General features: G+C 36.8%; 2 protein-coding genes across 3 annotated transcripts in view; both read left to right on the top strand.

The window, feature by feature from the left end:
- Nucleotides 1-27,500, top strand: part of LOC142342273 (protein Dr1-like) — a 514,279-nt gene that overhangs the window by 254,813 nt on the left and 231,966 nt on the right. The window lies entirely within an intron of this gene.
- Nucleotides 17,058-27,500, top strand: part of LOC142342852 (IQ motif and ubiquitin-like domain-containing protein) — a 27,072-nt gene continuing 16,629 nt past the window's right edge. The window contains exons 1-6 of the mRNA XM_075394478.1: nucleotides 17,058-17,905; nucleotides 20,939-21,034; nucleotides 21,400-21,681; nucleotides 22,098-22,259; nucleotides 22,750-22,934; nucleotides 23,484-23,694. Coding sequence (XP_075250593.1) covers nucleotides 17,245-17,905; nucleotides 20,939-21,034; nucleotides 21,400-21,681; nucleotides 22,098-22,259; nucleotides 22,750-22,934; nucleotides 23,484-23,694 — 1,597 coding nt within the window. The 5' untranslated portion in view covers nucleotides 17,058-17,244. The remainder of the gene's footprint in view (nucleotides 17,906-20,938; nucleotides 21,035-21,399; nucleotides 21,682-22,097; nucleotides 22,260-22,749; nucleotides 22,935-23,483; nucleotides 23,695-27,500) is intronic.

Raw genomic sequence — 27,500 nt, 5'->3', positions numbered from 1 at the left:
GAGTGTTTATATGAGTGAGTGAGTGAGTGTGTGTGTGTGTGTGTGCATGATCGAGTGTTTATGTGAGTGTGTGTGTGTGTTTGTATGTGTTCATGATCGAGTGTTTATATGCGTGTGCGTTTATGTGTGTGTGTGCGTGTGTTTGTGTGTGTGTGCATGATCGAGTGTTTATGTGAGTGTGTGTGTGCATGATCGAGTGTTTGTGTGTGTGTGCATGATCGAGTGTTAACGTGAGTGAGTGAAAGATTGTGAGTGTGTGTGTAAGTGTGTGTGTGTGTGAGTGTGTGTGTGTGTGCATGATCGAGTGTTTATTTGAGTGTGTGTGTGTGTGTGTGCATGACCGAGTGTTTATATGTGTATTTGTGTGTGTGTGCATGATCGAGTGTTTATATGTGTATGTGTGTGTGTGCATGATCGAGTGTTTATGTGAGTGTGTGTGTGTGTTTTTGTGTGTGTGTGTGTGCATGATCGAGTGTTTATGTGAGTGAGTGTGTATGTGTGTATGTGTTTGTGTGTGTGTGCGAGTGTGTGTGTGTGTGATCGAGTGTTTATGTCAGTGTGTGTATGTGTGTATGATCGAGTGTTTATGTGAGTGAGTGAGTGCGTTTGTGCATGATAGAGTGTATATATGTGTATGTGTGTGTGCATGATCGAAAGTTTAGGTGTGTGTGTGTGTATGTGTGTGGGGGGGGAGGGGTGGGGCGGGGTACAATTTGAAAAGATCCCAAATTTTCTTCAAGAGAACTGCTGCTCGACTGCTCGAATAAGTTCTGTCTACAAAGCGTTCTCTCTTGACAACACAGTTGAACAAAACTCTGTACAGAAAACATGCTCTAAAAAATCTGTTGAGCAAAATTGTATTATTTCCTGCTCAAAAACTTCAGTTGCGGAAGTTTCCACAAAACTTACTAGCCTAACAACCATTCTCTTGATATAAGAAACTGAATAAATCTGCATGTTTTCATACAAACCCATATACTGATATGTCCCATAGCTTGTAGCTTAAAGATATTGGGAAAACTCAGAACACATGTTATTATCTAGGTTAAATAAACTATTGAGAACAAGTCATTAGAACCCTATGCTGCAGGATATACTCTTGTTTACAATTGCTCGACAAATGTTTTCTTCTAGGAGACAGAACATTTTTTATGGTAGCATAAACTTCCTGTAAAACTGTGGGAAATTTGCTTCACGACATACAAATTTGTGCTCCAGGAATATTATTTAATCAGAAACATTGATGTTTGTTGCTGTTTAGACACAAATTTGTTGCTAAATTTGTTGTTGACAGGAACTTAAATGGTGTTGATCACAAATAGCCTGTATTTGCGACCAAAGGTTCCAATGCAGATTATTGTGATCTTCTCAGTTGCTAATTTTGTACCTCCTCCTTTTCCATCCTCTCGTAAAAACCAAGTGTTCACTTCATAGGCTGCAAATTGACTAGCTCAAAGCTCATCAAATTAAACTGAGCGGAAAGCGCAGAACTTCAGTCAGAATATATATATATATATATATATATATATATATATATATATATATATATATATGGGTGTTTGTGTGTGTGTGTGTGCATGACCGAGTGTTTATGTGAGTGAGTGTGTGCGTGTGTGTGTGTGAGTTTGCATGATCGAGTGTTTATGTGAGTGAGTGTGTATGCGTGTATGTGTGTGTGTGAGTGTGTGTGTGTATGATCGAGTGTTAATGTGAGTGTGTGTGTATGTGTGCATGATCGAGTGTTTATGTGAGTGGGTGAGTGAGTGTGTGTGTGTGCATGATCGAGTGTTTATATGTGTATGTGTCTGTGTGTGTGTGCATGATCGAGTGTTTATGTGAGTGTTTGTGTGCCTGTAGGTGTGTGTGAGTTTGCATGATCGAGTGTTTATGTGAGTGAGTGTGTATGCGTGTATGTGTGTGTGTGTGTGAGTGTGTGTGCATGATCGAGTGTTTATGTGAGTGAGTGAGTGAGTGTGTGTGTGTGTGTGTGTGTGCATGATCGAGTGTTTATATGTGTATGTGTGTGTGTGTGCATGGTCGAGTGTTTATGTGTGTGTGTGATCGAGTGTTTAAGTCAGTGTGTGTGTATGTCTGCATGATCGATTGTTTATGTGAGTGTGTGTGTGTGCATGATCGAGTGTTTATATGTGTATGAGTGTGTGTGCATGATCGATTGTTTATGTGAGTGTGTGTGTGTGTGTTTGTGTGTGTGTGTGCATGATCGAGTGTTTATGTGAGTGAGTGTGTATAAGTGTATGTGTGTGTGTGTGAGTGTGTGTGTATGATCGAGTGTTTATGTCAGTGTGTTTGTATGTGTGCATGATTGAGTGTTCATGTGAATGAGTGAGTGATTGTGAGTGTGTGTGTATGTGTGTGTGTGCATGATCGAGCGTTTATGTGAGTGTGTGTGTGTGCGTGTGTGTGTGTGTGTGAGTTTGCATGATCGAGTGTTTATGTGTTTGCGTGTATGTTTGTGTGAGTGTGTGTGTGTGTATGATCGAGTGTTTATGTGAGTGTGTGTGTATTAGTGCAAGATCGAGTGTTTATATCTGTGTGTGTGTGTGTGTGCATGATCGAGTGTTTATGTGTGTGTGTGATCGAGTGTTTAAGTCAGTGTGTGTGTATGTCTGCATGATCGAGTGTTTATGTGAGTGTGTGTGTGTGTATGCATGATCGAGTGTTTATATGTGTATGTGTGTGTGTATGATCGATTGTTTATGAGAGAGTGTGTGTGTGTGTGTTTGTGTGTGTGTGCATGATCGAGTGTTTATGTGAGTGAGTGTGTATAAGTGTATGTGTGTGTATGTGTGAGTGTATGATCGAGTGTTTATGTCAGAGTGTTTGTATGTGTGCATGATTGAGTGTTTATGTGAGTGAGTGTGTGTGTGCATGATAGAGTGTTTATGTGTGTGTGTGTGCATGATCGAGTGTTTATGTGAGTGATTGCTTATGTGTGTGTGTGTGTGTGAGTGTGTGTGTGTGCATGATCGAGTGTTTATGTGAGTGTGTGTGTGTATGTGTTCATGATCGAGTGTTTTTGTGAGTGTGTGGGTCTGAGTGTGTGTGTGTGTGTGCATGATCGAGTGTTTATGTGAGTGTGTGTGTGTATGTGTTCATGATCGAGTGTTTTTGTGAGTGTGTGGGTCTGAGTGTGTGTGTGTGTGTGCATGATCGAGTGTTTATGTGTGTGTGTGTATGTGTGCATGATTGAGTGTTTATGTATATATGTGTGTGTGCATGATCGAGTATTTGTGTGTGTGCATGATCGAGTGTTTATGTGAGTGAGTGTGTATGCGTGTATGTGTGTGTGTGTGTGAGTGTGTGTGCATGATCGAGTGTTTATGTGAGTGAGTGAGTGAGTGTGTGTGTGTGTGTGTGTGTGCATGATCGAGTGTTTATATGTGTATGTGTGTGTGTGTGCATGGTCGAGTGTTTATGTGTGTGTGTGATCGAGTGTTTAAGTCAGTGTGTGTGTATGTCTGCATGATCGATTGTTTATGTGAGTGTGTGTGTGTGCATGATCGAGTGTTTATATGTGTATGAGTGTGTGTGCATGATCGATTGTTTATGTGAGTGTGTGTGTGTGTGTTTGTGTGTGTGTGTGCATGATCGAGTGTTTATGTGAGTGAGTGTGTATAAGTGTATGTGTGTGTGTGTGAGTGTGTGTGTATGATCGAGTGTTTATGTCAGTGTGTTTGTATGTGTGCATGATTGAGTGTTCATGTGAATGAGTGAGTGATTGTGAGTGTGTGTGTATGTGTGTGTGTGCATGATCGAGCGTTTATGTGAGTGTGTGTGTGTGCGTGTGTGTGTGTGTGTGAGTTTGCATGATCGAGTGTTTATGTGTTTGCGTGTATGTTTGTGTGAGTGTGTGTGTGTGTATGATCGAGTGTTTATGTGAGTGTGTGTGTATTAGTGCAAGATCGAGTGTTTATATCTGTGTGTGTGTGTGTGTGCATGATCGAGTGTTTATGTGTGTGTGTGATCGAGTGTTTAAGTCAGTGTGTGTGTATGTCTGCATGATCGAGTGTTTATGTGAGTGTGTGTGTGTGTATGCATGATCGAGTGTTTATATGTGTATGTGTGTGTGTATGATCGATTGTTTATGAGAGAGTGTGTGTGTGTGTGTTTGTGTGTGTGTGCATGATCGAGTGTTTATGTGAGTGAGTGTGTATAAGTGTATGTGTGTGTATGTGTGAGTGTATGATCGAGTGTTTATGTCAGAGTGTTTGTATGTGTGCATGATTGAGTGTTTATGTGAGTGAGTGTGTGTGTGCATGATAGAGTGTTTATGTGTGTGTGTGTGCATGATCGAGTGTTTATGTGAGTGATTGCTTATGTGTGTGTGTGTGTGTGAGTGTGTGTGTGTGCATGATCGAGTGTTTATGTGAGTGTGTGTGTGTATGTGTTCATGATCGAGTGTTTTTGTGAGTGTGTGGGTCTGAGTGTGTGTGTGTGTGTGCATGATCGAGTGTTTATGTGTGTGTGTGTATGTGTGCATGATTGAGTGTTTATGTATATATGTGTGTGTGCATGATCGAGTATTTGTGTGTGTGCATGATCGAGTGTTAATGTGAGTGAGTGAGTGAGTGTGAGTGTGTGTGTGTGTGTTTGTGTGTGTGTATGCATGATCGAGTGTTTATGTGAGTGTGTGTGTGTGTGCATGATCGAGTGTTTACGTAAATGTGTTTGTGTGTGTGTGTGTGTGTGCATGATCGAGTATTTATATATGTGTGTGTGTTTGTGTGTGTGTATGTGCTTGTGTGTGCATGATCGAGTGTTTATGTGAGTGTGTGTGTGCATGATCGAGTGTTTATGTGAGTGAGTGTGTATGTGTGTGTGTGTGCATGATCGAGTGTTTGTGTGTGTGTGTGTGTGTGGGTGGGCTTGTGGGTGGGTGGGTGGGTGGGTGGTTGGGAGGGTTTGTTTGCGTGATCGAGTGTTTATGTGAGTGAGTGAGTGGGTGAGTGAGTGAGTGAGTGATTGAGTTTTGTGTGTGTGTGTGTGTGTGTGTGTGTGTGTGTGTGCGTGTATATGTGTTTGTGTATATGTGAGCACATGCGTATGTAATTGTCCGCCTTCGTGTCTGTCTGTTGCTGCTAATATTACTAATTCTTTTGTCATTTTTGTCGTTTTTTGTTTTGTTGATGCGGTTGCTGTTACGAATCAAAGAAGCGAAATTACGACTCAAAGAGGAGTAATGATAGTGTACAGGTTTCTACAACTTGAATAGGAGTACTCTGAGGTTTTATTTGCAAGCAAGGTTATACATTAATTGAACTTTCGCATTTGATTTCGAACATTGACTTCTCTACTAGAACCTCAAAATCACTTTTTGAACATTTGACTTTAACAGTACCTTGTTTACTAATACACGGCAATGACGAAGTACCAAACTAAATACTCCCCCCACATACGTACCACGCCAACACCAACTGCCTATACCTTACCACTGCTTAAACCACTCAGCCTACTCCCGAGCAATCTACCAACCAACCCTACCCCTAGCCACTAGCTAACCCCCAAATAGCTACCTCCTACACCCCAAACCTATCTATATAATAATTGCTCGAAATCTTTCCCGTGTGTTGTCTTCTGAATTTCTGCTAGGCTCAACAGTGAGGGGACTCTGTCGCCCAGAAGATCGATCAAATAAAATAAACAAAACGTTTTGAATCGGTGAAGCAAACGTTACTTTGTTACTCTGCTATTTCCCCTCTTCCACTCTTGAATGCTGTTGCAAATTAGATTGCCTTGAAATGAGTTAATTCACAATGGGGGTCGTAATATCAATTCTAGTTATATGGATAACAAATGTAAGAAAATTACTTGCACATCAATGCAAAGGACAAACTTAGGACAATATATTATAGTAATTAAAATAATAATAACAGTATTCGTGGTTTACTTCCAAAATGAACTTAACCAAAAACGCTAACAGTTTCCCAACTGGTTTTCTAATTACAAACTTCCAGAGTTGAGTCTCACTAAACTCTCAGTCTCCTCTCTGCTTTTCACACTAGCTGCTATAGTATAAACCAATTGCTTTCTCTCACTTGCGCGAAAATCTCTCATGTGCCCAAACTTTAACTTTTTAAGAAAGAACACTTATTACATACACCTAACTAACTTGTTTAAATTGACCTAAATTATCTAACTTATAACTATCTTTCTACTTTATTAGTATTTATTAATTATCTTTCTACTTATAACTAATCCCCGCGTTCTACACCGTACTTGCCACCTATCCTCATGCCCCGCCAATACACCCAGCTCCCATTAACCACCCACCTACGCTTATCCCTAACGTAGAAGCAGTTTCTATTTTTTTAGTACATTGTTATCTCTATAGTTTTTATTAGGCATTTAAAAACCTCGTTGTTTCTTTCTTTATCTCTTAGTTTTTATTTTTTAATGTTGGTTTAGAAATTAAATTTTAGGGTTCCGTGAGTCGTTTGCAGTCGTCTAACGACTATGCATTTTAGCTTAAGAAACTATATGCATGAGTTTAGTTTTCGACCTTGTTTTCGAACCTTGACTTTCATTTTAGAACGTTGAGTTCTGTTCTTACTATCTATTTTACGCTTATCTTCGCGTTGCTCCCTCCCCACCTTCTTTAACCAACACCTGCCTAATCTCCTCACACCAGCTACTTCCCACTGCAAAAACCCAAAATCACCAAAATTACTTATTTCCACTTACCTGTGCTCACATCCCTACCCCTGCACCTGTACCCCACTGACACCCTCTCCATTCAGCCAACACTAGCCTTAGCACTTTTCACCGCACTAAAGTTTGCTTTTTTAGTAATCTCTTTTTTTTGAAGTTATAATTATTAGGCAATTCATGCTTTCTATTTAACCCCTCTATCATTTCACCCCTCTATAATTTTATCCAGCCAATTAGCAGTCGACATTAAAGGCATGTTTTGTCATACTTAAGTGGATAAATTAGTCTCGCGTTCGGTTGTGATAGTTTCATATCAAGTTCCACGGGCCACTGAGGCCTGGCCATGGCCCTCGAGGCATGACCAAATGATTATATTGCTAATTTAACAATCCTAATTTAATAAACAAAACGTTTTGAATCGGTGAAGCAAACGTTACTTTGTTACTCTGCTTTTCCCCTCTTCCACTCTTGTATGCTGTTGAAAATTAGATTGCGTTGAAATGAGTTATTTCACAATGGGGGTCGTAATATCAATTCTAGTTATATGGATAACAAATGTAAGAAAATTACTTGCACATCAATGGAAAGGACAAACTTAGGACAATATATTATTGTAATTAAAATAATAATAACAGTATTCGTGGTCCACTTCCAAAATGAACTCAACCAAAAACGCTAACAGTTTCCCAACTGGTTTTCTAATTACAAACTTCCAGAGTTGAGTCTCACTAAACTCTCAGTCTCCTCTCTGCTTTTCACACTAGCTGCTATATCATAAATCAATTGCTTTCTCTCACTTGCGCGAAAATCTCTTATGTGCCCAAACTTTAACCTTTTAAGAAAGAACACTTATTTCATACACCTAACTAACTTGTCTAAATTGACCTAAATTATCTAACTTATAACTATCTTTCTACTTTATTAGTATTTATTAATTATCTTTCTACTTATAACTAATCCCCGCGTCCTACACCGTACTTGCCACCTATCCTCATGCGCCGCCAATACAACCAGCTCCCGTTAACCACCCACCTACGCTTATCCCTAACGTAGAAACAGTTTCTACTTTTTAAGTACATTATTATCTCTATAGTTTTTATTAGGCATTTAAAAAAACTCGTTCTTTCTTTTTTAATCTCTTTTAGTTTTTATTTTTTAATGTTGGTTTAGAAATTAAATTTTAGGGTTCCGTGAGTCGTTTCCAGTCGTCTAACGGCTATGCATTTTAGCTTAAGAAACTATATGCATGAGTTTAACTTTCGACCTTGTTTTCGAACCTTGACTTTCATTTTAGAACGTTGACTTCTGTTCTTACTATCTATTTTACGCTTATCTTCGCGTTGCTCCCTCCCCACCTTCCTTAACCAACACCTGCCTAATCTCCTCACACCAGCTACTACCCACTGCAAAAACCCAAAATCACCAAAATCACTTATTTCCACTTACCTGTGCTCACATCCCTACCCCTGCACCTTTACCCCACTGACACCCTCTCCATTCAGCCACCACTAGCCTTAGCACTATTCACCGCACTAAAGTTTGCTTTTTTAAGTAATTTCTTTTTTTGAAGTTATAATTATTAGGCAATTCATGCTTTCTATTTAACCCCTCTATCATTTCACCACTCTATAATTTTATCCAGCCAATTAGCAGTCGACATTAAAGGCATGTTTTGTCATACTTAAGTGGATAAATTAGTCTCGCGTTCGGTTGTGATAGATTCATATCAAGTTCCACGGGTCGCTGAGGCCTGGCCATGGCCCTCGAGGCATGACCAAATGACTATATTGCTAATTTAATAATCCTAATTTAATAGGAAGATTAAAATCGGGGTGAAGTGATAGAGGGGTTAAAAAATACAGGGCTGAATAAATCCGGGTTAAATGAAAGGGGGTTAAATGAATAGGGGTGAAAAAGCGGGACATCGATATTTCAAAGATTTCGTACAGATTATATCGTACACACTGGGTATGTTTGCTTTCGTTGTTATCATTGTTGTTGTTGTTGTTGTTGTTGTTGTTGATGTTGTTGTTGTTGTTACGACTCGAAGAGGAGTATTGAGATTCTACAGGTTTTTTTTAGCAGAAAGCAAGTTTGTTCATAACTTGAATTTTGACTTCTTTCTGTTCGAGCATTTACCTCCGTTTTTGATTGTTGACTTCTGTTTTTGAACATTGGACTTTAACAGTAGCTTCGTTTGTAATGTATAGTAATTAGGAACTGCTGGTAATGTTCAAGGTGAAGTGGTCATTTTGAGTTTTTTTGTTCCTATATAAGTCACCCCTAAATATCTAAACTACACCGCACAACCCTTTCCCCCCACCACCTATCTACACCCCCCAACACCTAACTACCCCCCCCCCAGCGCCCCCGCACCCCCTCCCCCCAACTTATCCCAGCACTACCCACCTCCCCAACCTATCAACCTACCCCCCTCCACCTACCTAAAACACCCCCCGCCCCAACTCCCCCCCCCCAACCCACCCCTACCCCCAAACTAACCCCTCCCTTCACCTAACTACCCCCCCCCCCCCAACTACACCAGCACTACCCACCTCCCCCAACCTATCTACCCACTCACCCCACCTAGCTCCCCCGCACCTAAAAAATTCTCGGCAATTTTAAAACACTTATGTTTTTTTTCTTGTCTGTTTTGATGTTCTCATTTCGGTAAGGTTAGGTTAGAGATTATAATGCACGACGATTCGAGTCGTTTCCGGTATTCTACTGGGTTGTTGCTGCTGCTGCTGTTGTTGTTATTGTTGTTGTTGTTGTTGTTGTTGTTGTTGTTGTTGTATTGTTGTTGTTGTGTAAGTGGTGAGTGAGGGGGTTGGGAATGGTCTGGATTCGATAACCAAAACTTATTGGAGCCCGCGCAAAATAAATTTGACAAAAACCCCTATTTGATTTTGAGATTGTATTTGAATAGTCCTGGAAATGTGCCTTTTTCAACCGGCTTAAAGGTCTAAAATGTTATTCCCTACTCCTTTTTGTCTCCATTTTTGGTGTTGCCAGTTAAAAACCAAAGGGGATTCTTATTATCTGCAAGGTGTTAATCTATTCATGCGAGATAAATTACCCAAGCTAAAAATGTGCAATGCGTTACTTTTTATGAATCACGATGATCACTGTGACTTGAATTGTTTCTTACTTGTTACCTGAAACATTTTTTTTATCTTTTTAAACTTGAAGGCAATTTACACGTCAACAGTTGAGTAGCTGAGTCGCACTTTTAAATTATTTGAATACATTAATAAAAAATATTATTTTTAAAACAGAACTTTGTGTTTCAATTTAGAGGCGAGAAAAATACAGCTTTCAAAACAATATCAAATATCAGCCAATACAGAGCAAAGAGGGTTATTTGCTAATTTAAGGACTTGAATGACGCAAAAACGAATTATTTCTTTTTCTCCACATTCCATATTTACAGTATTTTTTTGTGATTCTGAAGGAATTTTGTGATACCGAAGGAAGAAAACGAAACAAATGTTACGCGTACTGTTTAATTTCTCTGGATGTCATCAGCCCTTTCAAATGCCCTGACAGAATATTCGATCTAAAATAATTTGTTGCCACGTTTCTTGAAAAAAATGAGAACTTTATACCAGGCCCACATTTTTGCTCAGACATCTTATTTGATTGGATCCCCCACTAACATGTGCCGTATCAAATTAAAATTTTATGTATCTGCAAATTACTTGCGCTTCTTGAAAAAGTTTGTGATTAAACTGAGACTGTTTAAAGTAAACAGTTTACAGTAAACAGTTTAAAAAAAACTACAGTAAACAGAATTTACTGTAAATTTGGCCTCAATTTTAGCTAAATGTGACCTTTTCAATTTTTTAGTACAAGTTACGGTTTTTTCGATGAAATAACAATACATCAATTTCGCCATTTCTCAAATATTTTGTGTTTCTAGAGTTTAAGCACATCCAAAAATGCAAAAGGAGGAAATTTTGACAGACTAATTGTGATCAAGTTTTTCGACCTTCGGTTTTATCAGGTCGAACTTTTTCAATCTTTTTTCAACTTTTTGAAAGTATATCAAATACGGTGGTGCTATATATGTTATTTAGTTATTCTTTTAATCATTTTTCATCGTCCTACATTTTCTTAAGATCTTGAAAAAAGCAGGAAACGAAGATCAATTGAGATCTGTCTAATTGGTATTTTTTGCGTGAACTGTTGAGAAAAATGCCAATGTAATGAAACTAAATAACAAATATTGAACATTACTAAAAGAACATAAGTTTTCGACGTAGGGTCCGCAAAAGCAATGTTAGCTAGATAGGGAAAAAAATAATTGAGTCAACACGTGAAGTGTTAAGTACTGCATTTCCTGACTTTCAGATTTTGGTTTGGCTTGTGGAAAACAGCTATAAATTTTCACTTTTGGAAGTGAGAAAGGAATCAAATTGTTTCAAGAACCTGCGGTCTTTTGACATGAGGTCTTCCGACTACTGTTTTCAGCATTTTTCTTTCACTAATTGATATTCTTTTTCACTTCTTCCAGTTATTTTTGTATAAAGTTTTTCAATTCCCAATATCAGTTTTACGGATCAAAGGATGAGACGGATCAAACGTCATTTGTTTGTGTTGAAATCATATTTTGCTACTCAAATCTTTTGCTATTTTCCTATTCAAATGCTATTTACAACAGAGAACATTCAAGAGTAAAAGTGGAAGTAGCAAACAATTTTGTAGAAATTTCTTGGCATTATCTATAAAGATATACAGCCCTTAACAAGCCAGTTCAAAATTTTAAAGGGATTATTGTGGCGCAAAAATCATTAAATGATCATTATACGTTTAATATTCTTTTAATTTTTTTCCCAATGTTTTTTGTTTTTGCATGTAGCTTTTCGATTCCTGAATTTTGGCTCGATCTGGACAAAGCTATTATCCGATGAAGGCAGAAAAATAATTGTGAAAAGAGAAATTCCAATATCCCTTCAGACAAAATAGAATTGGTTTCTTTAATATGATGTTACCCAAGTTAAAGTCTCAGACTCAAACCACTTTTGATCAGACTGACTTGGCGGTACAGTGCGATCCAAATTACAGGGTCTGAAAAACGTTTTAGTCGCATGTGTTGTATAGACGCTAGTTTTATACCTCTGAGAGTGGTCGCACAAAAATTTGAACACAGATGAAATATTCGGGCAAAGTCTGGATAATGGATGCGCGAAAGTCTAGGCGAGGGCTACACGAAAGTCTGATCAGAAAGCAAAGTCTGGACATAGTTTCTCTGGACAACGATTTTACGAAATTGAGAGCAAGGGTCAGAGACCAAAGTTTGGACATAAGTTGCCCACAAATCTGATCAATGAGCATTAAATGACCATTTTCATTTGACTGCAGTCTTTTTTACCACTATCATTGATGACTGAAAAGCAGAATTACATGCTCTTCAAAATGACTTTTTGTTTTTAATCTCATCAGATAGTTTTGTTCTAATCTTAACACGATATATTATCTTATTCAAATTTAAGTTGAGTACTATAGGTTGGAATTGCACAATTTATACAAATTCCAGGTGATTTTAACATGTAACAAGAAATGGTCTGATGAGAGGGCAAAGTCTGGGAACAGTCTGATCAGAGGTGGCTTGGTTCTGAGACCTTGAGCTGAGTAATGGTATTTTTTCTTCCAAACAAATTAGAATGGAAACAAAAATTTTTTGAAAATATAAATAATCTGTTATATTGAAACAAAAGGTAAGTCACATAACCAGTGTTTGATTAGTTTTTTTTGCTATGCGCAATTGGACATTTTACTACGCGAGTTAATATTAGACAAAAATTTAACTCACCTCGATTAATTTCAATTCACGGTTTGTTGTTTTTTGCCATAATACAACGAAATGTAAATTATGGCTTTAGTTTGCGCAATTCCGTCTTTAGTTTCACTCTTTGACATATGTGAGATCATTATTTGTTATTGGTGACGCAATTATCTACCTGCATGATTGCTCAAAATAATAATTCACGGCGCAATTGTTGAATCTCACAATCAGCACTGTTTATACATTGTATCTTTTTCTACGGTATTCTACATAGTTTCTCTGCTATTCATTAAGCGTTCAAAATGTTTGATTCTACGGACTTTTGGAATTTCTTGAAATTTATTTTATTAACCGGTAATTTTGCGTTTTGAATTCTAAAAATGTAAAACGTTTACTTACCATTTTGTTCGTCCCAGTAGTCGGCCAGAAAATTGGGAAATTTTTTTACGCGAGCTAATTAAATTCTCTCAATAATATTGAGACGCACTTTACGTTCCGTCAAAACCCCCCAAAGCAGTCTCGCAAGGTTATAATGGTGCGTGAAAAGAGCAGACTTGATAGGAATTTTAATTTTTAATGTCTCTTCAATACTGAAATAAATTGGAGTTGGGTTGCGTTGCTAGCCGTAAAGTGCAATTCACTAATTGCTTGCAATGTAACATTTCCCAAGCGGCTGAAACCGAGGACTTGCTTGTTCACATACTTGAGTCCATTTCTATGAAAATTGAATTTCTCGTTACTTCCAGCGATATATCAAAAATAATAAATTTTATGCCTTACAAGGGAGGGGAGGTGGGCATTTTTTGACTGACCACAATAAGTCTGACTACACTGCATTAAAATCAGTTCACTCTCAACAAAATCAGTTCAAGCCGCTCTAAGTAGAATAAGGAAAGTCAGTTTACTTTCAAGATAAATTTTTCTTGATGATGTAACGAACTCTCCAGTAAATCTACAAATAGTAATTGTTAAAAGAAAAGGAATCTTTAGAAGAAGTGGCGCCAAATACAGCCCTTTTATCTTGTTGAAAGTTCGTGTTAGAAGTGCGCTATGTGGTAAACAACATAACTAACAATAAGTTATAGCAAGTTACAACAATTCGGTCATGTCAGCATGAAGTAACTGAAATTGAGATTGAAAAAAAAACAACGACGAACAAATATTAATCAACATTTTAGCAGCAAACAACCTCGTAAATGACTGAAGGTGTTTCTCGTTTGTTTATTGTCATTTTATTTCAAAATCAAAAAAGCAAAACAACATGCGCTCGCCGTGAGATTGTCACTCAAGAAACAAACTTTGTCGAATACCGTTAGCAATCAATCAAATTAAAAGAAAGCTGAAAGCCCTCTGATAAAATTAAGTCATTTGCACTACTCAGCAGTAGTCATTCATGCAATTGAGCAGAATCTAATAGCGTCCTTGGGAAAAAAAAACAGCTAAACTGGGCATAAAGGGCAACTTATTTTAGACAAAAATTTGAACCTGTTCAAGATATTAAACGCAGTCGGAACCTCCCCCGATAAACTGTTTTTTCGAACAAGAGGATAACAATTTTTTTGGAAAATAAAAAAAAAACAATTATGACCTGCTTTTACTCCACCAACTGGATGTTCATTAGTCAATTGAAGAATTCATGAGTCTAACAGGACAAAAATTGCTCAGGAACATAAATTTTGTTTTTAACAAAATGAAAAACTCATTTGTGAGATTGGAAATACTAGATTGGAATGAACTGCCCAGTGAATTTAAAATCAAACAAGACAAAAAATTCCCCACACTGCTTCGAATTTTCCTCTGCCCAGTTTTTAAGTTGAAACATTGTTTGTGGAATGATACTTGTTCACCATGGTGTGACTTTTAATTTGGAAATATGAACTAGAATTATTGTAACTGGGTTGGCGTGTAAAAAGTAAGAACTTCTTTCTTTTTTTTACCTAATATGCCACGAAAATGATTTCACTTAGAATTTATGTTGTAAGGTTAACGTAAGGAGTAATTTGTAAATGCCTATATGGCCAGATCTACATCAGTTGTATACCCCTTGACATGGTTCGGAATCCAGTGTTCGCTTTTTATATTTAAGGCAATTTTCGTCTCTTTGTCAAAATAGAGCCATTCGTTTTGCTAAACGCCAAATCGCAGCTCTGATTAAAAATATTGATCTCAAAGAGGTACTGATGCAACAATTTCATTTTAAAGTTTTTAGTTATAGATTATAAATTATAAAATTTTTAAGAATTCGTAAATTCGGTAACTTAGTTTTCGAATTAAAATCTTGTCCAAATTGTTTGCATTGTTCCCGAATTGATCGTATTTCAAAATTTTGAATTTGTTTTCTTAGATTGCAGCTTATATGGTTATAAAGATACAGAAAACTGCCAACATTTTGGTTCGAGTAATCAATTTAACAAAACTATAAAAATGTTGAGGGCAATTTAAACTTAAAGTTATTTACAGAGAAGGAAGAGGCAAAGGGGTAAACAACTAACAAAACCCTATTTTAATGTCCAAGATATCAAGAAATGCATTAATATATCGGGTCTTGAGGTAGCATAAAGGTTGTTGTTGCAAGAAAATAGATGAAGCAGAAGTAGGGACCTTGTACTTTTCGTCACGATCAAAACAATACCCATTTGGTTCTGAAGCTAACGCAATCAAAAAAAGATTTGCCAAGCGCAGCTATCATTTTTAGAACATCGGTTACTGGCCAACTTCCAATTTACGCACAAATTGCAGTTTTTAAACTTTTTTCTGTCGCGTCTATATGTGACCAGCCGATTAATAAGCTTACACATTCGATCAATTAACAAATTCATTTCCCGTTTTTCTCTTTTCTCTGTTTTGGGATCGTTAAACTCAATGGTAGTTGACACTGGCACCCCTTGACACCAACCAGTACTGTTGACTAAATTGCCTATAAGATCGATTTGACAATAGTGAATTCACAAACTTTGGTTTCAGCGGTAAATTAGCATGGAGAAAACATATGAGCTAAAGTTAGAAATCAAATCATGCAAAAGTCAAATTAAGAAATGTTGAAATATTGAAGCTTGAGCTTCAACACTCCGCAACGAGAGGAGGGCGGGCTACTTCTTTCGTTTTTTTAATCATCAATATGACAACTTTTTTTGGATTTCTTCACAAAATAGATTTTCATGACTGGATAATGCCACGCACGCAGAATTTTTGGATAGAAGAGGAAATAAAAGTCATTTTTTGACCCTTTTTATTGAAATTCTAAAAATTGTTTTCAAAAAAGAGAAAACTTTATTTGTTTTCTTCAACCTATTATCTACATTAGTTTTCTATGACAGATCATCGGATAGATACATTACTAGACCTTGGAAGAAGACCGCATCTAAAATCGCCCGAGCCTTTTAAAAGTATTGTCAGCGTCTTTGAAATTTTGGAATATTTCTCGACCGCAAGCTCCGCAGAATGTAGATCGTCTTGCATTTCCGGGTTGTTTCTACCATAACTTAATGTCGTCTGCGAATAAAAAAGGGTTCGCCATAACTTCATGTCGTCTGCGAATAAAAACGGGTCTGCTGAACCGAGAACGTCCGGAAAATCATCGATGAAAACAAATGTTTTTGGACCCCGAAGCAACACTTAGGAGGCTCCATTTGACATCTTTAATACCTCAGAACTTGCATAGTTGACTCTGAAATAGTCATCTTTGTACTTCCTGCACCAATTTGTGCTAGTGTTCTCAGTACTTCAAAATGGGGTACTTTTTCAAATGCTCTGGAGAAATTGGAGACCTCACCTGTTAATTGGGGATCTATCTCTGCCGCGTCCGTCGGGTCAATTCTACAGAACTTTCGTTTCGAACACACGTAGAAAACAGTTTCATGTTTTCGGCCCCAGTCGTGTTAGAGGAGGCAACTTGACGGGCGCAAAATCAACCATTTCAGATGATTGGAGATTGCCCTGATAAATATGATTTATTTGTTTTCAAATATGACGTCAGTTATTTTTAGCGGATCTTTTCCGTCATGGTAAATAACCATGTCAAAATATGGCAGGTGCGTCTGGGGGTTGCAAATAATATGCACCAACTAAGCTGGGGGGGGGGGGGGGGTGGGGGGGGGGGAGGGGGAGGGGGTGCACAAACGGAAAAGATCCTTTTTAGCTATGGCAAATTCTAGAAATGTCCGGTCTTTTTCTTAATGAGAATATAAAATTAGGAATCTTTTCCGTTTATGCCCCGAGCTTAGTGGGTGTATATTATTTGCACCCCCCCCCCCCCCCGGCGCACGATACGCTATATAACCACTATATATAGAGGGATAATAGAAAGACTCCAACTTCTTTTATTCATTAATTTTAATTGGATTAATAAAATGAAAATTGCTCACAAACGGAAAATTGATTAAGTCTAAGAAGAGAAAGCTACCATTATGAATAAAGCATGCATGAATGTTACAGTTTAAAAAGCCATTTTTTGATTGTAATTTCGTTGTGGCTATATTGTATACACCTTCCTAGTCCTTACACTGGGAAAAGCCATTAACCATGTTTAACTTGATGAAATTGATCAAATCCTATCTACCAGATTACAAAGCAGCAGTTATAATGTGTAGAAAAACACACGTGCGTTTTTAGAAAAACAGAATTGGTGCTGTATTTGTTTGTGCATCTACAAACTACATGCATAGAATTCAACTCTTTTGATAGCGTTGCTTTTACATTTCATTACACGTAAACAGTTTAGCATTTTTTAAGCAAAAAAATTTATATATGAAGTAGAAATTAAACATAGTTCAAATTAAATTAACAAAATGAGCGATCCCGAACAAGAAACAGTTCCTGAAACACATGAAGCTGAAGATGTTCCAGAAGAAGCTGAACAAACACAGCCTGAAGATGCTGAACCTTCTCAAGTAGAAGAAGCAGAAAATGCTCAGAATGCCGAAAATGAAGAAACGGATGCGCCAGAACAAACTGAGCAACAAGAGGACGTTGCAGTCGAAGAAGAGCCTCAAAATCCGAATCCAACAACCGATCCCGATGCTTCGGCAGAATTGATTGACAATTCAGTAGAGACCCCATCGATGACAGTTGCCGAAGACCCACCCAAAGCACTCGAAGACCAGCAAAGCGAAACACCAAAACCCGAGGGCGCAATTGAAGCCGAAGAAGAACTTGAAAACGCGGGACCGGGTGAAGTCACTGAAGCTGTTGAGATGAAAACTGCGGAAGAGACTCTTGAACCTGAGTCGGCGTCCTTCGTAAAAACAGCAGAGCAGACTGAAGAAAGTGCTGAGCGAAACGAACCCGAAACGGCTCCAGGACCTGAACAAATTGCAGAGCAAACTGAGGGAGGCGAACAAGAGAAAGAATTAGAAAACACAACAGCAGGTGAACAACCACAACAGGATCCGACTAAAGATTCAGTTGAAGAGCAGAGTGGGGCCGAACAAGAGGAAAAACAACAACCAGGTATAAAGTGATCTAGACAATTCAATCAGAGTTTGTTTGTCAATTATGAAAATTATAGGCAGCTGAAACTAGTAAAAAAGAAGTTTGCGTTTAAGTCATAGGAAAGTAGGATCTTTCCCATTATAGTCCCCCATGAAATTATAGCCCCCCATTACGTTAGAATTACCATGATTGGGGGGGGCTATAGGTTATCTGACCACTAAGCTGGGGGGGGGGGGGCTATAATGGGAAAGACCCGGAAAGTAGGTAGAAAAAAGATCACGTCATCAATATAAATATTATGGGTCTTTCCCATTATCCCCCCATGGAATCATAGCCCCCATTATGGTTTAAATGGTTTAATTACCATGATAAGGGAGGCTATAGATTATCTGACCACTAAGCTGGGGGGGGGGGGAAGGGGGGGCTATAATGGAAAAGAACCAATATTCATTTGCGGTGCATTAGGTATTAACTTATATGCACTAAATCAATCGGGGTCTTCTCATTATTGCCAGACATATAGCCAGCAGTGGTCAGATAACCTATAGCCCCCCCCCCCCCCCAAGCATGGCAAATATACCATAATGGGGGGCTATAATTTCATTGGGGGGGGGGGGGGGCTATAATGGGAAAGACCCAATAATTCGACCTATAACATAGTATTCGCCCTATAGCTTGGTAGCTCTCTCGCACTAAAAAATCTCTACAAGTAAAAAGATTGAGAAAGCAGCATTATTTACAGAGACACCATATGTCTAACGCTCAAAAACCACTTATACAGATAACGTATAGCCCCAACAATCATTGTAATCGTACCATAACGGGTGCTATACTTTTGTGGGCGGTAAAGACACAATATTTTTTCAAACATTTACTTAATAGAGCCAAGATTTCTCCCATATATTTACCCTGAATACTAATTGGAACCCAGAAGATGCACACGTGCTTTAGTAACACTAAATCTGCTAGAGGATTAAAGACCCGGAGAGTCTGTAGAGTTCATTAAGCAAGATTCGGGCTCCTCCAATTTTTGGTTCGTCAAATATATTTTTTTCCCGTTAAATTTCTGGGTAAAATTGTATGCAATAATTTTCTTTTGATCTACTTTTTTTCTAAAGTTTTAGAAAAATCATGAAAAACTATAACTTTAACTGAGCCAATTTCGTATTCGAATTTTTATATTTTTTTTTCGTTTGTCTCAATTAAGTCGTTACTTCAACCTTTTTTTGCCGTAACTGTTGTAAAAATCCATCAAAAAAATTTGCGCAGCTCATACGTACATTTGGAAAATTTGGCACATACTGAATGTGGCATCTCATTGTGAACGAAATTGAAGAGAATTGGAAAATTGAAATTGAGTTTTTTCAGTCAAACATTTAGTTCGCAAGATAAAACATCGCTTGAAGTTGTATTAAATGTTTTCTTTAATTTCGTTTATCAGATCTAACAACGATCTCAGAAAGATTCATTAAGAGATCTGGATGCTTCCTGTTCTTGACAAGCTGTTTTATGTCATGAGCTCTTCTTTGTGATTTGTCAAAATCATATATGTTTTATGAAGGTTCAGGTTGATTAGAACTCAATTGAAGTCATCAGCAGTTTAGTTATTGTTCCAACCCCACTCATGGGGGGAGGAACTATATACTCAAATGGGTTTTTTGTTCAGTCAATATATGGCCGATCGATATATTCATCGTACAGAAATGTGAGTGGTATCGTTAAAGAGCTCCTCCAGCGTAGAATTAGAAATTAAAAAGTTTTTTTTAAATTTGTATTTTTCAAGGAGTTATCGAGAGTTAACTTTTTGTGTAAACAAGGGATATTTAGCATAATTTTGTTCACTTTAGCGTAATTTTTGTTCAAATTAAGATCTTTTCTTTGAAAATATTAATTCGATATTACATTTCCCGCTACAATATTAAACAATTTTGGGTGTTGCCAATAGATAAAATGCGATAAAAAGGCAGGTTCTGGTCGCATAGGGAAGTTAACTACCATAAAAATTCGAATTCAATTTGAGAGCTGTTTTGTTTTAGAAAACTGTTTATATATTTTTTTTCTAAGTCATTTAGAGACTAATCACTTTTCATATAGAAGTTATTGACAAACCTCATTTACAGTCAAATGATATCCATTGAACAAAAGAAATCGTTGTCAGGGAATGGCTCATGTTTTTTTTGGCTTCGATTCTGAGTTTCCCTTAAATTTTAATGACATTTTGATTTGCTTTTTGAAATTTTTCTAAATTTTTGGAGTCCTATGTCATAAAATCAATGACTAAAAGTGCAATTGAGTTACTAACAAACATTAAGGGAACCTATCTAGTGCTTTGAGTCGGACAGCTAATGGCTGTTTAGACTTTAAACTAATTTTTTGAAAAAAATTTTGGAACATTAATCGATAATAAACTTAGTTTCTTGAACTGTAAGTCAGTCTCAATGTTTGTAGTTTTTTGAGTTTTTCTGCATCTTTACTTCCATTGCTATGGCTTAGTCTAACCAAAGACAGGTGCTGTTGGTTTTGTAATAACTTTTAAAAAATTTATCAAGAATTATTTGGTAAAACTTTTGCAAGATTAAAAGATTTTTGAATTTCGCCTTTTTATCTCTTCATCTTGTGACTTGTTACCAATTCTCGTTAAGAACGATTCCCATCTGCCTCGTAGTTAGGGAATTGTAAATTTGTGTAGTTGAGGTTTTATCCGATTGCATTTTGACGTTGTTACTTGGTGCTTTTAAATTTAGATATTGATCTTTTGTCGTGAAATTTTTATTGTTGTTTATATTGTTGTTTGTTTTTTTTCTCGTAGTCTTTTTAATGGCAGATCTCGTTAGCGCTCTAATGGGCCATGCCACTATGTAATTCACTTATTTGTTTGGTTGTGTAATAATTTTTTTAAAAGTCAAACATCTACTTTTGATTATCTCTTCATTTGGTTGACAATTAAGTCAAAAATGCGAACGCAAATTAACGAGCATCCTGGTTTTATTTTGAAATTTTTTGCTCACACATTTTTAATAATATGAGAGACATGCTCTATATTATTTTCAGAAGCACCGGCCACATCTGAGGAGACTGTGGGAGGAGGAATCAGTGCTACTGCTGCAATGTCTGGTGCCACTCCCCTGTCTAAAGCAAACGTTTCAGGTTAGTTCAATGCTTTCCTCCATCGCATTTTAAGCCCCAGCCAAAGTTTATTATTTAGATCCGTTAGAATATTTTGGCGCATATTTTCATTGATTTCGAAATGTGTCTTATTACGCTGAAACGACTTTTAGCTGCTATGGTTGCCTTCACACCGCCAGAAAAATAGTTGATGAATTCAATTGAATAAAAATATAATTCCAGCTCACTTTGTTGTGACAAATCTATGCAAACAACTTCGCTTTGTAGCTCTAATTAAGAAATAATTGCCAAAAACAATGACCAAAGCAAGTGCATGTTGACCATTACGTTGACCATTATTGGTAAAATGCTCTAGTTTTAGATGCAATTATCGACTCCCGTTTCAGTAAAAATGGTGCTGGCCGCGAACGAGACCACAACAACCGCCTTCCCAGTTGACAAACCAATGAAAGACCTCAAACAGTTCCTCTCAGGGGCCATGGAGATCCCACAGGAGTTTCTGGAACTGCAGTACTCTGGACAAATTCTGGATGATGAGATCACATTGGCTCAGTTGGGTGCAACACCTGCTGGTACAATTGAGTTGAATCTGTACTCTACCAATGCAAACTTTGTCACCAAGCGGTTGCAGTCAAAGAGTGATTACGTAATGCCTGACGTCATCAACGGTTAGGCTTAATTTTACGCTTTTTACGCATTCCTAATTGGGCAACGAAATAGTGGTGTACTACCAAATTAGGTGTCAATTACTGGACTGTAAAAATCTTATTTTTGCACGTAAAAAATTGGAGTATGTATGCTCCAAGAAACTGTATTTTTGAGCTCGAAAACTATTTACAAGTTGCTTGGGGAATTTGGCGTCCAAACAGAAATGTGGTTGTTATGTACCAACATAGCTATGAAAATACTGATTAGTTTAGTTTCTCGAACTTGAGGTGTTTGATTTTTCCATAGAAGTTAGTTTGTCCAATAGAAAATAGCAAAGAAATTAGACAAAAATGTATCAAGAATTATCCAAATTCTTATAACATCAAAATTTTCTGATGGCAAAATTGGAATATCAGAATGAAATGTGTAATTACAGTGACAGTGAAGGACATGGAGGGAGAGATGAAAACAATCAACGTGGAGATAGAGAGATTCGGAGCACAGAAGCCATACCTGGGAGGATTTAGACACAAGGATTCAGGCATGGAGTTCATGAATGCATCATGTCAGACTAACACTAAACTCAGACCATGGGATGGTGAGACAGATACACACTTGATCTTTCTCTACACAAAGCGAGTCACTCCTTTTATAGCCCTAAAAACGACCTAAATTTCCCTACTTATTAGTATTTTACCGATATTTTAGGTGATCGAAATATAGTTTTGGGGACGGGAAAAGGGATGGATATTAGGGCAGGTATCCGCAAAATTTTAGAGCAAGAGGAAGTTTCTTCTTTTGACCTTGTTGATTTTTTGCAACTTGACATTGCATTTAATAATGGACCTTCTAAACTAGTTAGAGAGAGAAAAATCTAAACTCATCGGAGTGTTATATTTTGGATCCAAGTGTGATTTTAAAAAATACCAAAAGGCAAATAACGCTTGGTAAAATTTATTTGAAATTTGTAAAACGCCCAACGCAACAAGATAGTTTGATTTAATTTAAGAGTTTCCTAAATCTAAAAAAATACTTACAAAGGACGAAAGAAACATGCATGCGTTTGTTTGGATAATGACTGTTTTAAGGCAAAACCCGCTTCTGCCGTGACACTCAGACAGTTGAGGAGAAGCAGGAGTTGCAGCAGACCAACTACAACACCTCCACCCAGATGACTGGCATTGGGGTGTATGTGTCAAACCAGACTGACAAACTCATCACTCCTGGAAAATACGAGACAGCCGATGAATTCCTCGCCAAAAGAGAAGATGCGGTATGTAATAATCCACGACAGAACAGAACCTAATAAAATGAAGTTAAAATTCCAAAGTAAAAATTCCCAATATGTCCTAATAACACCCGAGATCATCATGTTCACTGTATTGAATACGATTCGGCTCCAGAAATAATCATTTCTCGTTTCAAATTGAGATCACTATAAACTTAAAGCTGAAAAGTTTTCCACATCTGCCCAGTCAAAAATACTAGACAAAAAATCGATCATCTGTTTAAAATACTGTCTAAAAGGAATTATACCAGTCAAAAACAAAAAAAAACAGCTGTTTAAGCGTTTTTCTCTGAAAATATCAAAATATCGGTCAAAAACAATCATTTCGAAGGTTTTTTTGGACAAAAATTGAAGTCATGCAACGTGAGGTTACGGGCATAAACGAAATGGATAAGTGAAATAGACAATTACTTGGATAGACAATTTGACACTGAAAATTACCAGATCAACAGACTCAAAGACACCATGCTTTAACCATTTCTAGGTGTCTTCATTATACCAACGTATTCGGAATTTGCCTTCTTTTCATTTCAGACGGTAGTGATCCAGTCCTACTTCCGCAGATGGGCTTCTAGGAACTTCGTGGAGGGTCTGAGGATAGACAGGGACGACAGACTGGAGTGGGAGAGGGAGGAGGAGATCAGGAAGCAGAGGGAGAAGGAGGAAAGGATTAGGAAGGAGTTTGATAGGAGGATGAACCCAAAGTCAAAGGAGGACTTCGACCTACTCTTCCACGCCCTTGAAAGTAATGTTGAATTATTATAAACTAATTATGGCTATTAGAGCTATTAGCTTGTTATCTTGATTCAATATCAAACACGAGTTACATCCCGAGTTCTGAAAAATTTACGATCTTGCAGAAATCATGCAAAGGACTGCATAGTTCTTCCATTCATTAATTAGTTCAACCCAATTAATTTTAACGCCATTATGTTGAGAGCAAAGACTAAAAATTTTGTGGGTTGAAACCCTGCAACCTAATTAATGGCAATCTTGTGCACTTCAATGAGCTCTGGCCTACACTGCTAGAGTCTTATTATGTTCTTTTAAACCGTGCTATTACTTCAAGATCAGCTCCATCATGACAACATCAATCATGATCAGAGCCCACAAAAAGCCCCCGAAAGGACATTATAAGGCCAAAACTACAGTGTCTACAGAGCCGTAAAACGCACGGCAATCTAGGCAAATGACACACGATAGATAGAGAGATCAGATGCAATCACATATGATAATCGTACAAAAGAGCAATCAGAACGCACAAAAGTATGAATCAAGGGACTATTTTTTTTAGTAGTTCACTGGTTTGGTAGTTTAGATATTGCAAGCACTCTGAAGTTGTTATAATCACTCTAAGTGGTGACGTTTCAGAAGATTACAAGAAAGATATCATAGAAAGATATATCATGTATTTTTTAAAAACGTAATTGGCACCCACCTCCGATGAATGCTCTAGAAACAATTACAAAGATGTCTACTATCGGTCGCCTTGTCAAAGCAGCGGGGCGAAGCTTACATAAAAATCATGTTGGAAAGTATTGGAACGACAACATCAATTGCAATAATTGGTTTTGAAAATATTGAGAGGCTTAATTGTAATAGTTATTTTCCTAGCCTCTAGAGAAATGTAAAACTGCAGCTACCTGCCCAACGTCAAAATCGAATTAGATAAAACAAATTCACAGTTTTTGTTTTCGCTTATCATATTTTATTCAAAGGAAGCATCAGTAATTGTGAACCGTGTAGCGTTTCCTAAGAAAAATTACCGGGTTGTAATTCTTATCCTTTTAAATCAAAAAGCAAAATCATAGATTTTGAATCTACAGATTTTTTTAAAGACGAATTGGATGACAAGGAGAATTTTTCGTTCATTTTGAACTACCAAGCGAAAAATTTTCATTGCACTCTGATAAATAGTTTTTTCCCATAAAATTGAGGTGATCTATTTTAGTCCTGTATTCCTTTCCGTTGCTATTTATTTATATGGGAGAAAATATTCCTGAATTTGTAAGCGAGTTGCGTTTTATAATTGTTAAGCATGGGCATGAACGTTTCAAAATAATAATAATAATAATGAATCTTTCAAAAAACATAACGAGTAAGTCACTTAATGATTACACAATTAATTTACAATCAAGTAGTTATATGTATTTGGGGAGATCATCAAATAGGTCAATGGACCTGTCAGAGTGGTGTCTCCTCAGACAAATTTGAGTTTTAACAGTTTTTTTTCTATCATCCACAAGCTCGCCATAAAAATTGCTTTTTCCCAAGAACCTTTAGTTAATCAGTGTTTAAAATAAAGAAAAGTATATTTAAAAAACCCAATGAGAACACCACCAACTACAAAAAAACATAACCAACTCGCTGCCACCTAGAATAATGTTATCCTTAAAATCATAAACTAGCTTTTCTATCTGATTTTTTTTTCAGCAGACATTATTGAATTGATTAGATTTTAATCCATTTGAAGAATTTTGTTATATAATTTTCCCACCCTTGTTACTTTTAGCTTAATATTTTCAGCAGTACCTCTTTCTCTTGTTTTCAAAGGTTTTTTCGTCCGTGAACACCCATACTTTTGACAATTTCATCTTCGGTTATCATGTTTTTATGAATCTGTTAATGTGATCCTGTCGAACACATCAGGACATTATTTTGAACAGCTCATAAATATGTATTTCAAAAATCGAATGAATTGTTTATCTTTTTCAAATCGCTCAAGCTTTTGGATTTCTTTAAATAGAATATAATTCTCAAGATTTTATTTTGTGACCACTCTAGATCCTTAAGATCTGTTTTTGTAGCGCACCCATAAATAAGAGCCCCATAATGAATTGCTGGTTGAACATGAGCTTTGTATAGTTTTACCACAGTTCTCTGCCTCAAAAAGCGTTTCAATTGAAATAAACGTGATGTGATTTGTTGAAGTTTTTGTTTGACCGTTTTAAAATGCTTCCTGAAATTAAGTTCTTTGTCAATGTGTATTCCTAAATATTTAGCTGTGTCTTTGCTCTCATTTGTTTTTGGACCTATAGTTAACTTGTTTGAGTTTGGTTTTTCGTTTTTGTTAAAAACGACAATATTCGTTTTCTCAAAATTAACAGTCAATTTTGATTTCGCTTCCGGTATCATCTTTGAAGTTTTTCAACTTCTGTTATCAATTAAAGAAATTGAGAAGGTGATATGAAAGAAAATTTTGAGTTATTTGCGGGTTAAAGCAATTGAGAGATACCTAAAAGTCATTTTGTTTAGTAAAATCCGATATCCATAAACGTGTCAATATGAGCACAGCAACGGAGTGTAATGTGCTTCCCAATTTGAACAAAGGAAAACCAAAGTTGATCAAAGAGTCTGACAATATTGTTACGCTAGTAATATAATTAAATATTTAGCTTTTTAGATTTAATTTACAAAAAGTTGTACATAAAGTTTAGTCTTTTTGTATTTAAGTTTCACCTGCTCACTTATGCTGACCTAAAACCTAATCCTGCCAGCTGAAAACTCTAAATCAAATTAGAAGGGAAATGCAGCAAGCAGAAGATTCGTTTTAGTTTTGTAAATATCCTGCTTACATGCCTACAAAGATTTTAACAGAATAAAGTCTTATATTTTGAGCAATATTCTTTTTTGTTGAAATATATAAAATTCGATAGTGAATGAACTGCTCACTCTGCTTTTTTTAAACTGCACCTTTCTGCAAAACTAATTGCGAAGGAAGTACGGCAAAAACTCGAGCAAAACAATTTATCAATTCGGTGCTTGTACTGAACAGTAATGTTCAATCTTAGCTACGTTCTAACACATTGCGTCTTTTAATGTTCAGCCACGCACAAACTCTGCTCAATGAAACTCGCCAATAATATCAATTAATGATTTCAGTGATTTTTTACAGGAGAGTTCAAAATTTACTTTGAACGGGAACAAAGTTATATTTTCTTTTAAGCGTGTTTGCTCTAGCTCGCTTTTAGTTTTGCGAAATGAAAACTTTTTAGGGTTCCAATTACTAAGCCCTACCCCTTTTATATTTCTTTTAATTAACTTTATTTCTCCAGGCAAAATTAACTATTTAACCCTTAATCCAATTTACTCCCACTTTTCCACGCACTTCCCATATTTGGGTATTACATAAAAGAAAAAGTGGCTCTAGCATAGCCCTAAAAATAATCTGAATGGACTGAGAATGCGGGCGGCTGGGGAGACGTGGGCGTAACAGAAAAGAAAAGAAAAGAAAAGACATGTTTCTACCTGATATCTTTAACATAAATCCACTAGATGTTCAGTCTATCATTTTATTAGATTTCCAAATGTATTTTAATTTTTGATATACGATATGATAACAAGGAAATAATATATAGACCTCAAACACATACCCATGTTATTTTAGAAAGTAGAGGTAAATGAGCGCTACGGTTGAGGTTATTTGACTATCTTGAATTTTTTTCGATTACAATGTTCATTTTACAATTATGAAGAGGTCATGCAAAATATTACATTGCGTGATTATCGGAATTTTTCTATCGTAGGCAACAGAGAATAGGAAATAGAAAT

The sequence above is a fragment of the Convolutriloba macropyga genome, chromosome 7 (assembly GCF_964194025.1).
Source record: "Convolutriloba macropyga chromosome 7, txConMacr16.3, whole genome shotgun sequence".
NCBI lineage: Eukaryota > Metazoa > Xenacoelomorpha > Acoela > Convolutidae > Convolutriloba > Convolutriloba macropyga.
Note: the sequence above shows the minus strand (reverse complement) of the source record. Positions and strands in the feature narration are given on the sequence as shown.